The sequence below is a fragment of the Echinops telfairi genome, unplaced genomic scaffold (genome assembly GCF_000313985.2).
Source record: "Echinops telfairi isolate 266 unplaced genomic scaffold, ASM31398v2 ScPeMD7_7424;HRSCAF=8462, whole genome shotgun sequence".
NCBI classification, from domain to species: domain Eukaryota; kingdom Metazoa; phylum Chordata; class Mammalia; order Afrosoricida; family Tenrecidae; genus Echinops; species Echinops telfairi.
This window is the reverse complement of record NW_022111324.1, coordinates 89,408,354-89,422,623: the sequence shown is the minus strand read 5'-3', so window position 1 is coordinate 89,422,623 and position 14,270 is coordinate 89,408,354. Positions and strand designations below refer to the sequence as shown.

Sequence of the window (14,270 nt, the reverse complement as noted above, 5' to 3'; positions counted from 1 at the left end):
ACAGGGTTTCTGAGACTGGATGTCTTCATGGCAGCAGACAGCCTCATCTTTCTCTCTGTGGACTGGCTGGTGGGTTTGAAGAGTTGCCGGTCTGGTTAGAAGCCCAATGTCTAGTCCGCAGCACATGTGTGTATAGGCTTGTACACAGACCAAGAGGCAATCATTTGAATAGAACAAAGGTTCCATGTACCGGTTCCTGTATCATGTCCCTGTGCCTGTTCCTGTAATATGCTTAGCAAGGTGGTTTCATAGTCCTAAAGGAGATTGGCATCCTTTTAACTGTTGAGTGCTAGAAATTTTAAGATTACAGGCATTTTCCAAAAAAGGTAGACTTATGGGAAGCACTCCCAGTATTGCAGGAACTGGCTTATTACAAAGGGCCATATGAGGGAGTTAGTGAGTGTCAAGACTATTGAGTTTGTTGACTGCTTGGAAGGCTATTGACCGACTGCATGTATGTAAATTTATGAAACTATAGATCAGAAAGAGTATATCGTACTGTCTATAACTGTCTATAACTTCATAAAACTGGCTGAATCTTAAAAACAGTAAGATTGTAGATGCTAGCCTCTGTTACATTTAACTTAGTACTATCATAAAACATTTTACATTGGCAATGAGCCTAAAGCCCAGTATCTGTATTAAACCATTGACTTGATTTAAAAAAACCAATGATGATAATGAAAACTACCTTATGAGTTTATTGTGAAGATTTAAATGAAATAATAGACCTGAAAGTGGGTGGCATACTTAAGAACCAGTTTTCTTCTAATCCCATGTATATCAAAGCAGAACTGTGCGCCCTAAGATTGTTAATGGCTGGTTCTTAGAAATATGTCACCAGGCCTCTTGAGGGCATGGCAGGTGAGTTTGGGGGGAAATGAGCTCATCATGAGTACAAGAAAGAAGAAAATGTTCTAAAATTGATTGTGACGACGATTGAGCAATTCTTCTTGAACTGATGCTATATGGCGTATGTACCAATAAAACTGTTCACAGTATGTTTCGAAGTCTTTTATACGTTAATAGTTTTATTGGCATTTATGCCAAATGCTATGCAATTTAATCATTCAATCATATTAAAGAAATGTTTGCAATCATCACCACAATCAATTTCAGAACACTTTCTTCCGTACTAGTTGTTAGCTTCCCATTTCCCTTGTTCTCCTCCATCAACCCCCTAGGCAATTTTGAATACAGTTACTGTGTCTATAGATTTACCTATCCTGGATTTCATATGCAGAAAATCATACAAAATATAAGCAGAAGCAAACAAGCAAACAGAAAGCAATGACTAGCCAAAACAGAAAACTTCAAAAGGAAAGCTGAAAATATTAAAAACTGAAACAACTTTAAAATGGACCAAAACAGAGACCAAATGATAAGTTATTACGTTTGAACCTAACTACATCTGCCACGATTGACTTTACAATGTTCTGTGTCTGCGAGCAAGACTATCTGCATCCACTGACTCCGGTCAGAAAGGATTCACTGGGGGCTGAATTTGTGTGGGGACCCTGCCCTTGTGAAGAGAGCGCTGAAGATGTGGGTTCTATAGGAAAGTGTGGCGAAGAAATCAGATGGTGCCTAGCTATCAGAAAGAATAGTGTCTGAGATCGGAAAGACTTATTTTCAAACAAGTAGACATCTAAGGGAAGCTTCAACGAAGTCGACATGAGAGAAGCTGGTTTGCTGAAGGCTATGGATGAGAATGGAAGCCCCAAATACATTTGAAGGGTCCCCACATGTATCTTTTCAGTCTTTTTAATGGCTTTTTGTTTTCTTCAAGTATGTTGTTCCTGACATCATCCTAAAGCTCACCAGTTTTTTGTCATTAATATTCATTGCTTCAAATCTGGTCTTAGGATGTCCTTGTAATTCAAAGGGAGGTATACTGAAGGTCATATTTGGGCTTTGGTAGACTTTTAATTTTTTCTCAACTTCAACCTGAATTTACATATGAGCCAATGGCCCACTTATGGCTGCTAATGTTGAGCTTCTCCATTGTCTTTTCCCACCGATGTAGTTAATGTGATTCCCGTGCATTCCAGCTAGCCTGCTCCATGTGTACAGTTAGTTACCAGTTGTGTTGTTGAAAGAAGGTATTTGCACTAAGGAAGTCTGTGGTCTTTCAAAATTCTTTTTTTAATTAAATACTTTTATTGGGGGCTCTTACATCTCTTATCACAATCCATACACTCATGCAGTATGTCAAGCACATTTGCACATAGCCATCATCATTTTCAAAGCATTCTCTTCCCACTTGAACCCCTGATATCAGCTCTCCATTTCTTCCCCCACCCTCCCTTGCCCGCCCTCCCTCACACCCTTGATAAATTATAGATTATTATTTTCATATCTTACATAGACCTCCATCGCCCCTCACCCACTTTTCCATTGTTCGTCCACCTGATCCTTATGATCGATTCCCCCTTTCTACCCCACCCTCCCCTAATCCTCCTGGTATCTCTCCTCTCATTGTTGACCCTGGGGGATTTGTCTATCCTGAATTCCCTGTGTTGTGGGCTCTTCTCTGTAGCAGTGTGCATGCTCTGGTCTAATCTGATTTGTAAGGTAGAATTGAGGGGGTCTTGCAAAATTCTATCATGTGATCCCCAGCTTTGTTTCTATCACCAATGCCATAGATACCAACTGCTATTTCTCCCTCTTTGTTTTTAACTTTTGCATTCCAATCACCAGCATTTATTAATGAATCTTGATAGCATTTGTGGTCAACTTCAGACTGAAAAAGGTTATAGAACATGTCAATTTCTTCATCACTACCTTTAGTGGTTGATTTGTAAATCTGTATAAGAGTTGTATTACTTGACTTCCTTGTAGGCATATAGACATCACACTAACACAGACAGTGCTATATTTGAGACAGTTCTTGAAATACTCTTTTTGAAAACTAAAATGCTAAATCATTCTTCTTGAGTTGGTCAGTCCCAAATGCAGAAATAACATACTTTTAGAAAAATTAATACAATACTAGTCCCAAGAATGTGGAAGTCATATCTGCCCCACATGCTCCACTTTTCAAAAATGTTATACTGCTCCATTACCTTTGAAATCAATCAGCACTTCCTCCTTTTAGCATATTCCCTTATATCATCACAGGGTTCTATAATTTAATGCAATGCCTACTCAGTACTCACAGTGTGGAGGAAAGGGGTTCATGTAGGTGTGGGTACTGGTAAGTCTCAAATCCAAAATTCAGAGCCTCCTCACCCCCAAGATAGCAGAACTAGTGAAATCATATTAGGCGAAAAGCTGCAATTTAAGTCCTAGGAGCTGGAGGTCAGGCAGACAAAGTCAGGCCACATGCAGCGTGTAAAGGACAGTCTCCACTCCCGGTTCACCTCTCTTGCTGGTAATGAGTCACACTTCCTGCTTCAGAGACGGCTCATTTCATAACCCACAGAATGGCTAACACAATAAAGTCTGTTACAATCACTCACAGCAGAATCGCGTAATCATGTAATAATACCCCCATGTTGCTATCCTGGCCCACTAGGAAAACAAGGACCATTCGGTGGGAGTAACAAAGGTTCTGGCTAGAAGAGCCCTATTAAATAATGCACTGCTTTTCATTGGCATATTAAATCACATGATTGTCCGATGATGCCTAATACCAGTTCATTCCAGTTCCCTAGTGCCTAGGATGTTGATCTTTCTATGTTTCATTTAACTTTTAATTTTAAAATAAAATTTTAAATTTATACTTCATACATTCCATGTTCTGGTTATTAATTAACATTTGTCGATGTTTCTTTTCATTTTGTCAGGACTTATCAGCAAATGAGGGTCCAAAAAACTTTACTCCTTCAGTCGTCTATATAGTGCCATCCAACCTACGGGGCTCACCTTCCTGTATTCTATCTGACAATGTTCCCTGGCTATTCATAAGGTTTTTGATGACTGATCCCTCAGAACAGGACAGCCTATTCCTTATTCAAAGTCTGCTCATATGTCTGGAAGCTTCACTGAAACCTATTTACCTTGAGTGCCCCTGTTGGTATTTGAACCACTGGTGGCATAGCCCCCAGCATCACAGCAACAATAAGCCACTACAGTCTGACAAACTGACAAGTGCTGGAGCCTTTTCCTGAACTCTTCTACAACTTGAAGTCCTCTCCATTTGGGACACATCAGTTAACTTCATATGAAAGAAGTCCGCTCCATTTGGGACACATCAGTTAACTCCATATGAAATAAATACAGGAAGACCTAAGACTCTCACTTGTTTTTCATTTTCTTCTGAAGGAGTATTTTTGTTACTGTTGCTGTTGTTAGTGGCCCTCAAATCCATTCAGACTCATTGTGACCCTAGGTACCAAAGAAGGATTGAGGTCCAGTACTGCACCGTTCTCATAATTGTTCTCATGTCTGAGCCCATTGCTTCAGCCCGTGTGTCAATCCATCTCATTTAGGGCCTTCCTCTTTTTCCCAAGCCTGTGGCTCTTCTTCACAGGCTGGTCTCCTCTGACTACATGTCCAAAGTCCTGTCATCCTTGCCTCTAAGAAGCATACTAGCTGTACAATTCTGTTTGTTCTTTTGGCCGTCCATGGTACATTCAATATACTACATCAACATTATAGTTGAAATGCATCAAATTGTCTTTGGTCTTTTTTACTCAATGTACAACTTTCACATGTATATGAGGTGATTGAAAATACCCTGGCTACCTTGCCAGAATATCAAGCTAAGACCAGGGGAGAGGAGCATCCACATTTTGGAGAAGACGCAGATAGTTCTGTTGGTGAGTATGGTGGGAGATTGTGCAGAAATAACCTCACATCGCGAAGGGAGTTTAAACAATGATTGTAGGGACCTAGGAGGGCAATAGACGAGATTGCTGGGTAGACACTATGAATACATTTCTACGTCACCCTCAGTGAAACATGCCATGGACCAAACATCATGATGACCGTGGATGCTGATCTTGCAGGCAGCACGGTATAACCCAGGGGCTTCACAAGAAAGACTTAACATAGAGGCCTGGCAGATTGAACTGTGCTCTGCCTCACAGGTGCTGCAACCTTGGACTGAGGACTGGGGTACTCGGATGGGGGAGGAAGCAGAGAGTGGCTGCCCCAGACTTGTGGAAGTGGTGGTCATTGGACTTCAGGGAGAACCCCCGGTTTGGTGGGTGTCCAATGGAAAAGGACACAGAATCTCCGTGTATTTAGTACCTCGATGCCCCCCTCACAGTGATATGACAGGGTTTGATCTGTTTGGCAGGGATTTGAACTTGGAATAATTGATCCATGAAGTTTCCCCCTGGCATCACTCCCCTTGCTTAGGGTAAACAGAGCTCAGTTAAATGGGAGATCGAACTGTGTGCAGCAGTAATTCACGGGTTGTGGCTTATGGTGGAAATGTATTTGCATAGACTCCTCCTACCTACAGTGTCCAGAGTGAGGTGTCATTGAAAAAATTTGATGATGTGACAAGTGCAATCACCCTATACCCCAAAAGGATGATGGACATTGTTTTATTTGTCTGTTTCTATGGGTTTTTGTTTTCTTGCCTTTAGTTTGCTTTTTATTTGTTTGTTCCCTTGTATTTTGTTGTCTGCTAATTGTTTTTTGCTAATTGGTTAATTGGAGTAGTTGGTCTTATGGGGTCTTGAATTTATCATAATACAAATGCCAAAGTAAATCTGAGTCATGCATATCCCAGGGACAAGCAGGTGGATTGTGGGCACCCACTTAATTCTAGCCCCAAACCAAGAACAGTTCGTTCTGATAACAAGGCCCTGCTCAATACTCACCTTCATGAAATGATCACAGAAGCTAAGGGCGCGACAGCAAGTGTGGCGAAGAAAGCAGATGGGGCCCAGCTATCTATCAGAATAGTGACTGGGGTCTTAGGGACTTGTATTCAAATAAACCGCCATCTAAGCAAGGAGTCAATTAAGCACATGGAAGAACCACACCAGCTTGTGTCATCCAAAGATGACAATAACAAAATTCAAATATGACAAAGGGAAAAGTAGCAGGGCCTAAATTGCAAAACCCAATTTATAGAAGGCTGTGGAGGACAGTGGGAGCCCAAAATCCATCCACACAGTATCTAATCCGAGGAAGCCTCTGGCAGATCTCCTCGAGCCACAGGAAAGAGTCTTGATTATCTGACCTGCTTTATTATCTGACCGAGATGAGTGTAATCATGACTATGCTGGATGGAGCTTGATGCCTGGTGACTTCACCTCCCTCTTGACCCAGCCTGAAACAGTGCAGGTGCAAGTACTTCTTGCTTGATCCGTGACAAAATTTTTTCTTCCCTGGTCTTTTCAATATTGATGGTGGTCTTTTCTTTCTTACTCGTTATTGGTATTTTTATCTTTGTATTATTATTATTATTTTATCCTTACTGCTTAATTTTGTCCTGTTTTGTAAATTTATTTTTGTTGTTTTCTCCAGTTTGTGAAGCATAGAGATGCATCTACTGATGCAAGGGTTTCTAGGGGAGGTAATCATTGGGGTGGGAGATGGGAAGGATGAGGCAGCTTGGGAGCAAATGTATGTGGGAGGGGGTAGGGAGCACTAGAATGGATGGTGACCATATAACTCATTTTAAAAGTGATGTAACTATGGTGGGGGGAGACAAGGTTCTAAAATTGATTGTGGGAATGATTGACGTGATTGAACAATTGAATTGTATGATATGTGGATGAAGTGTCAATAAAACTGTTCAAAAATGTAAAAGGAAAATGCCCTGGCTTGTGTCAGAGGCAGCTTAGACCTCTCCTTGCTTTTCAGTGCTGTAAAGTGGTCTGTGCAGCAGATTCACCCGACGCAGTGTTCTGTTTGCTCTCGTGACTGCTGCCCCAGGAGCACTGATTGCATAATTTAAGATCAGGAAAGGTGTGCATCAGGGTTGTATCCTCTCACTGTACTTATTCAATCTGTACAAGGCGCAAGTAATCAGAGAAGCTGGACAACATGAAGAAGAATGTGGCATCAGGATTGGAGGAAGGCTTCTTCACAACCTATAATATGCAGATGACACAAACATGCTTGCTGAAAGGGAAGGCTTGGCTGCACTTGCTGATCAAGATTGAGGAGTGCAGCCTTCAATATGGATTACCACGCAATGAACAGAAAACAAAAATCCTTACAGCCGGACCGATAGTCATACGATAAATGGAGAAAAGATGGAAATTGCCAAAGATTTCATCTTTCTTGAAGGAGTATTAGAGATGAAATAAAGGTATGATCAAATATTTTATTTTTGCTACTCTTATTTGATCTAGTAGACAACAGTTTGTTCAAGATAATAATAGCAATAATGTTACTGATGGTTCTGTTTTAAAAATAAGTGACATAAATGACAGTAGTGTTATAAGGCATAAGAAGGGGAAATTGGAACCGCCAACCAGGAACCTCCAAGAAAATCTATAGTGTCATTTGAATGTAAATATCAATTACTTGCATTATAATGTATATTACACACTCCAGGGCAATTAGTAAAACAAAAAATGCTTAAGGGAAAAAATTATAGATATGTTGACAGGAGAAAATACAAAATCATATAAAATACTCAATTAAAAATCACATAAACAAAGAAACAAAAATAAGAGCAACAAATGCAAAATAGTTACAAAATAACAGATATTAAACCAGTTATATCAATATTAAGAAGCCCTAGTGGCACAAGAGATTTAGCAGTAGATTGCTAACTGAAAGGTAGCTCTATGGGGAAAAGAGGAGTTAGTCAGATTGTGTAAAGATTTGCAGCATTGGAAACCCTGTGGGGCATTTCTACTCTGTCTTACAAGGTTGTTATAAGTAGAAATTAAGTTAACATCAGTGAATATATTAACAATCACTTTGAATGTGAATGATATAAATACACTAAGTAAAAAACAGTATAAAATGGGGCTTGACAATGTTAGCTGCAAAAAGACCCTCACTATAAATATAAACACATACATTAACTGTAAAGGGATATACGTAATAGCTCATTCCTTCACTTTGGCCAATGCCACTCTTTGCCAAATAATCTTACTAACTCAGCCATGCTTACACACACCCCTTCTTCCAAAAAATAATGACAAAAAAAGAGGTCTAAACTGTTGCATGATTATGATGCTGATGGTAGCATTCGACTATCTGTATGATAGTCATCATGGTCTTACAGATTTATTAAGGTAAGCAACCACCAATGGACAGATGATGGCTGGCTCTCTCAGAGTGCTGGAGGTCTACAAAGTCTTTTCAGAATAGGTGGCTATCTAATAACATGCAAAAGCCCTCGCAGAAGGCGAGATCTCTTTTGCAGGCAATATGAGCCCTGGTCCTTCTGAAGATGAGGCTCTACGCATATCAAGATGAAGGGCTTGGTGAACCCATGGGGAGAAGATGCTCCCAGAAGAAACCAAACCCGCTGCCGTTTAGTCGATTCTAGATCATAGATACTTTATAGGCCAGGGTAGAACTGCCTCTGTTGGTTTCTAAGACTGTAACTCTTTACCAACCTTGTCTTTTTCTTGTGGAACAGCTGGTAGTTTTGAACTGCTGACCTTAAGGTTAGCAGCCCAATGTATAACCCACTATGCCAACAGAGCACTCTACTCTTCAAATTGTGATCAACAAATTTCTATTGAAAATTTTTATCAGAAGTGGAGATTGTGAAGGAGCTCAGAAGTATTAGGTGCTCAGTCTAATGAGATACTTCCACCAAAGATAAAGGCCAGACTCCACTTTTGCTGTTTATTGCTTATTCTGAGCTATCCTTTGAAACTCAGCTAACTAGCACAGGCAGGAAGCCTGAAGGCTCTTCCCTCCATTCTCCCCACATCGTGCTCCCAGGGTGAGCATTCTCTCAGACTGGCCCCTATAATATCCACAAGTTAAGCTGTCAAGTGAGTCCAACTTCATAAATAAAGTTTAAGGACTCTTGTTATTGTCTTGTGTCCATTAAAGCATGCTTTAACCAGTTGTGTCCATTAAAGCATGCTATCAACCAGTTAGAATATTTTCACCCTACACTGCTAGTTCTTCTGTATTTAAGGTCTGTGAAGAATTACTTTCACTGCAGAGTTTTGGTGAATCTTCACAAAATGCTGCCTGATTCTTGGTTATTTTGTTCCTTCAGTAAACTCTTTGCTTTAATTTTTAACAGAAGCCAAAATTTGCTCTTTGAGAAGTACCTGAAGTCTTAAGAATGAAGAACAATCCTCCTATACCTTAGATAGTAATTGTCCAGGGAGAGTGGATGGACACATGGGGATATAGTTATAGAGAGAGGGAGGGAGGGGACTGCTCATTGACAATGGATCTGATCAATCAATCCTGGTCTTGGGGATCCAATGTCATGGCCAGAGCTCCATTACTTATCCTGACTAATTCCACGTACCCTGGCTTTAAGCTTAAGTGCTCACCTTTGGAGAAGCAGCCATACCTGTGGAGACTCAGAACCAAGGGCTCACTGGTTCCTACACCTAGCGCTCGCTTCGGGGAGATTAGGGAGACACGCTCTTTCAAGTCTTCTAACTGCAAACATAGACAGTTTGCAAAACCTCTACTAAAAAGAGTGCACGTCATTGATTTCTCAATGTACCACAGAGCTTTCCTGGGCCAGAGTGTGGCATGCTCCCATTCTTATAAGTTTTTGCAATTTAAATAGATAGTCAAGTATTCATTTCCAGGCAGTACTAAAAGCAGCGACTGAAAATAGTATATATAACACCTTTGACAAGCGTTGGGCTCTGTGAAGACAGAGACGGGGAAGGTTCATGTGCCACGGGCAGGGGCAGGGAGGAGGAGACTGCCCTCACATTGCTCCACAATCCTAAATTGAGTTGATGAAGGGAGTCTATACACCCAACTTCAAACCTGATATCTAAAGGAGAAGTGGCACATTCTTTCACCTTACTGGGCTTTTATTTCCTTTTAATATTAGAACATCTGGGCACTAAGCTAGAAAAACAGCTCCGAAGTCTGCAACGATGGCATTGAAGTTGGATAAAACTCCCAAGGGCATTTTAATTGACAAGACCTTTTCATTATTAGAGATGGGAAATAGGGAGAAGAAGAGCTACAGAGAGATAGGATAGGAAGAGAGGAGAGAAGCCCTTCGCTGTAATTTCTATCAGTCTTCAGAATTGAGTAAATCAGTATTTTAATTTTTAGTATATATAATAGACAAATTATTAGATTTTTTTCAAATGAAATGAGATTACAAAATCTATTATTTTGTTTTAGCAAAAATAATCAGTAACATATATAAATATATTAGTATCCTCATTTTAATTATATAATTATAATTGTGTAGACCCGTTGAAATGGTTGAATAAAATAATGTAACACTGAAAACACACACTAGTCTCTGCCAAGATATTTGGACGACAGCGACCTGTCTCTTCCAACCAGCTGGAAGAGAACCATATCTGTGCCCACTACAAAGAAAAGAGGCCAATAGAATGCTGACGTTATCAAACAATGTAATTAATATCACATGCAAGTAAACATTTGTTGGGAATAATTTGAAAAGGTTTCAGTAGTATAATGATAAGGACCTACCAGAAATGAAAGCTAGATTCAGAAGGTGATATGAAGGATAGCATTGCTGAACATCAGATGCTCATTTTAATTATATAATTATAATTGTGTAGACCCGTTGAAATGGTTGAATAAAATAATGTAACACTGAACGCAGAGAATGTCAGAAAGATGTTTACTGTTGTTTTACTAACACTGCCAAGGTTTTTGCTTTGTGAATTATAGCACACGAAGGAAGGCATTGTAGAGAACAGCGCTTCCGGAACACGTTAATTGAGCTGCAGGACCTGTCCATAGACCTGGAAAGAGTAGTCATCCCAACAGAACAAGGGGCTAGATACTGTGTGGTTCAAGATCAGAAAAGGTGTGCATCAGGGTTGGGCCCTCCCCCATCCTCTCTCGATCTATATCCTGAGGGAATGATCAGAGAAACTGGGTGATAGGGAGAAGTTCACGATTGGATAAAGGCTTATTAACAACCTGCTCTATTCAGATAATGCAACCTCATGTGTTGAAAGCGAGGCTTACTTGAAGCACTTGCTGATGAAGACCAAATGTTTACAATGTTTACAACTCAGCATAAAGAAAATGCAAATTCATACAGCTGAACCAAGAGACAGCATCATGATAAATGGAAAAAAGATTGATGTTGTCAAAGATTTCATTTTACTTGGATCAACATCAGTGCTCATAGAAGCAGTGGTCAAGAAATTAAATGACTTATTGCATTCGGCAAATCTTCTGCACAAGACCTCTTTAAAAGTGCTGAAGTGCAAAGAGGGCATTTTGAGGACTAAGGAGTCCTTGACTCAAGTCATGTTATTTCCAATTGCCCCATATGCATAGGAAAGTGGGACAAGGAACATGAAAGTCCAAAGAATAATTGATTAATTTAAATTTTGGTGTTGATGAAGAATATGGAAATAACCACGGACTGCCAGAAGAACAAACAAATCCATTTTGGAAGAAGTACAGCCAGAGTGCTCCTTAGAAATGAGGATGACAAGACGTAATTTCATACTTTGGACATGTAATCTGGCGAGACCTCTTCCTGATAAAGCAGATTCAGCAAAAATAAAATAAAGTAAAATAAGGAAGACCCTTGAGAAGATAGATTGATAGTGTGGTGGCCACAAAGGGCTCCAGCATTGCCACAATTGTGAGGGTGTTGCAGGATCAAGCAGCATTTCATTCTGTTCTTTATGGGATTGCTGTGAGTCAGAACCAAACTGATGGCTCCTAACAACAATATTAGTATATGGATTCTAAATAATTAACATATGTATGATATGTAATTTGTGAAATGTAAAGTAAGTACATATTAGATTGTCTATTACAACTCTTGCCATTGAGTTAGCATACAAATGAAAACCAACCATGAAAAATGTTCCAGACAAAATATTTGCATTATTTTATAACCACATTCAAAAGTTATGAACTCTTAAAAGTTCTATGGTGAAATGGAACACCTATTCAATAGGTCCTTCTCCCATTTGGAATCTAGTCTTTTCAGGGAGGCCATCTACAAAGTCTGTAAGAAAATGAGAGATACCTCTTTCTGCATGCTGCCAGCAAAGTGAGGAGAGGGGCTCCACGGAGCCTTCCACTCATCATTGGCCTGCAAAGCAGTCTTCTTTCCATCTTCTGAGAGAAGCCCAGGTGGTCGGACGATGGGAGTCATAAAGGCAGTGTCCTCCACGTCACCTGTTAGCCTCTCGTCTTCTACACTCAAGCCGCACCTGGCCTCCTCCAGCTGCATGCTCTCGATAAAGAGCCGACAAGCTTCCAAGTCCGCTTCCCACACTTTTTCAAGCAGTGGACTCTGGCAGCTGGAAAGACATGCACAGAAATTAATTTCACAATGTTTCATTATACTACATCAGGATACTACATCATGATACTACATTATCCTACATCATTATACTACATCATACTACATCATTATACTACATCAGTATACTACAGCAGTATACTACATCAGTATACTACATCATTATACTACAGCAGTATACTACAGCAGTATACTACATCATTATACTATATCATTATACTACATCAGTACCTACCAATCTGGTTAAACTTTAGCTAAAAGCTTCATAATGAACAACTTTATTGCACATAGTGATGGATTATTTCAACCAGAAGAATCAAAAGGGCCCATTTATATCATCAAGTGAAAGTAAGATAAGTGATTGATCCTTCTTAGCGACATGCTCTACAGCACCATCCTATACCATGTACACATATTCCGTTTGGGTGTATTTTCCAGACAACCCCATCCCCTTGCTGGGTTCCAGCTATAGGGGCTTTCTTTGTACTTTCAAACTTGCCCAACTCACCCTGACTTGACTCATGTGCTGTTTTCTCTCCTTAAATATTCACCCTACAACCCTGTATGATGCCCATACACCCCATTTAATCATCTGTCTGATTTCTATTATGTTCAGACCTCAACGTAAGTACCCATTCCTGGAGATCAATCTTCTCTCACTCCCATAAATATTTGTAACATGTTTCTTAGCATCCTGTCATTTTTTCTTCAAGTATTTATCAAAACCCTAATTAATTACTTTATATGAATATTATTTTTATGTTTTTCTTTGAGAGCAGAACTTCTAACTTTTTCTCCCTTTTATGGCTAAAATATTCCAACATGGGTCATAAATTCAAATACCTAGATATCCAGCAAGAAATATAAGTGAGTGGAGCAGGATAAAAACTCACTGCTTTGAATCAATTCTGACTCATAGCAACCCTATAAGATAGAGTAGAATTAGTCCTTAAAGTTTCTAAGACTGTATATCTTTTTGAACACAAACATGATTCTCCTATGAAGAGGTTGGTGGGTTTGAACTATTGACCTTGTGATTAGCAGCCTAACTCTTTTTATTTTTAGGTTTAATTCTTTTTTTTATTTAATAATTTTATTGGGGGCTTGTACAACTCTGATCACAATTCATACATCCATCCATTGTGTCAAGCACACTTATACATTTGTTGCCATCATCATTCTCAAAACATTTGCTTTCTACTTGAATCCTTGGTAGCAGATCCTCATTTTTTCCCCTGTCTTCCTGCTCCCCCCTCCCTCATGAACTCTTGATAATTTATAAATTATTATTTTGTCATATCTTACACTGTCCGGCGTCTCCTTTCAACCACTTTTCTGTTGTCCGTCCCCCAGGGAGGAGGTTATATGTAGATCCTAGTAATGTATTCCCCCTTTTTCCCCTCTTCTCTGCACCCTCCCGGTATCGCCACTCTCACCACTAGTCCTGAAGAGATCATCTGTCCTGGATTACCTGTGTTTCCAGTTCTTATCTGTACCAGTGTACATCCTCTGGTCTAGCCAGATTTGTAAGGTAGAATTGGGATCATGATAGTTGGGGGAGTAGGAGGGAAGCATTTAAGAACTAGAGGAAATTTGTATGTGTTATCGTTGCTACACTGCACCCTGTCTGCCTCATCTCCTCCCTGTGACCCTTCTGTAAGGGGATTTTCAGTTGCCTACAGATGGGTTTTTGGTCCCTACTCTGCATTCCACCTCATTGGCAATGATATGTTTTTTTGTTCTTTGATGCCTGATACCTGATCCTTTTGACAACTGGTGGTCACACAAGCTGGTGTGCTTCTTCCATGTGGGCTTTGTTGCTTCTGAGCTGGTTATTTATCTTCAATCCTTTAAGAGCCCAGACACTATAGCTTTTGATAGCCAGGCACCATCAGCTTTCTTTACCACATTTGCTTATGCACCCGCT

General features: G+C 39.9%; 1 protein-coding gene across 1 annotated transcript in view; it reads right to left on the bottom strand.

Annotated features, from left to right (window-relative positions):
- DISC1 (DISC1 scaffold protein) overlaps positions 1-14,270 on the bottom strand; it is a 420,830-nt gene that overhangs the window by 37,066 nt on the left and 369,494 nt on the right. The window contains 1 exon segment of the mRNA XM_004712208.4: positions 12,065-12,341. Coding sequence (XP_004712265.3) covers positions 12,065-12,341 — 277 coding nt within the window.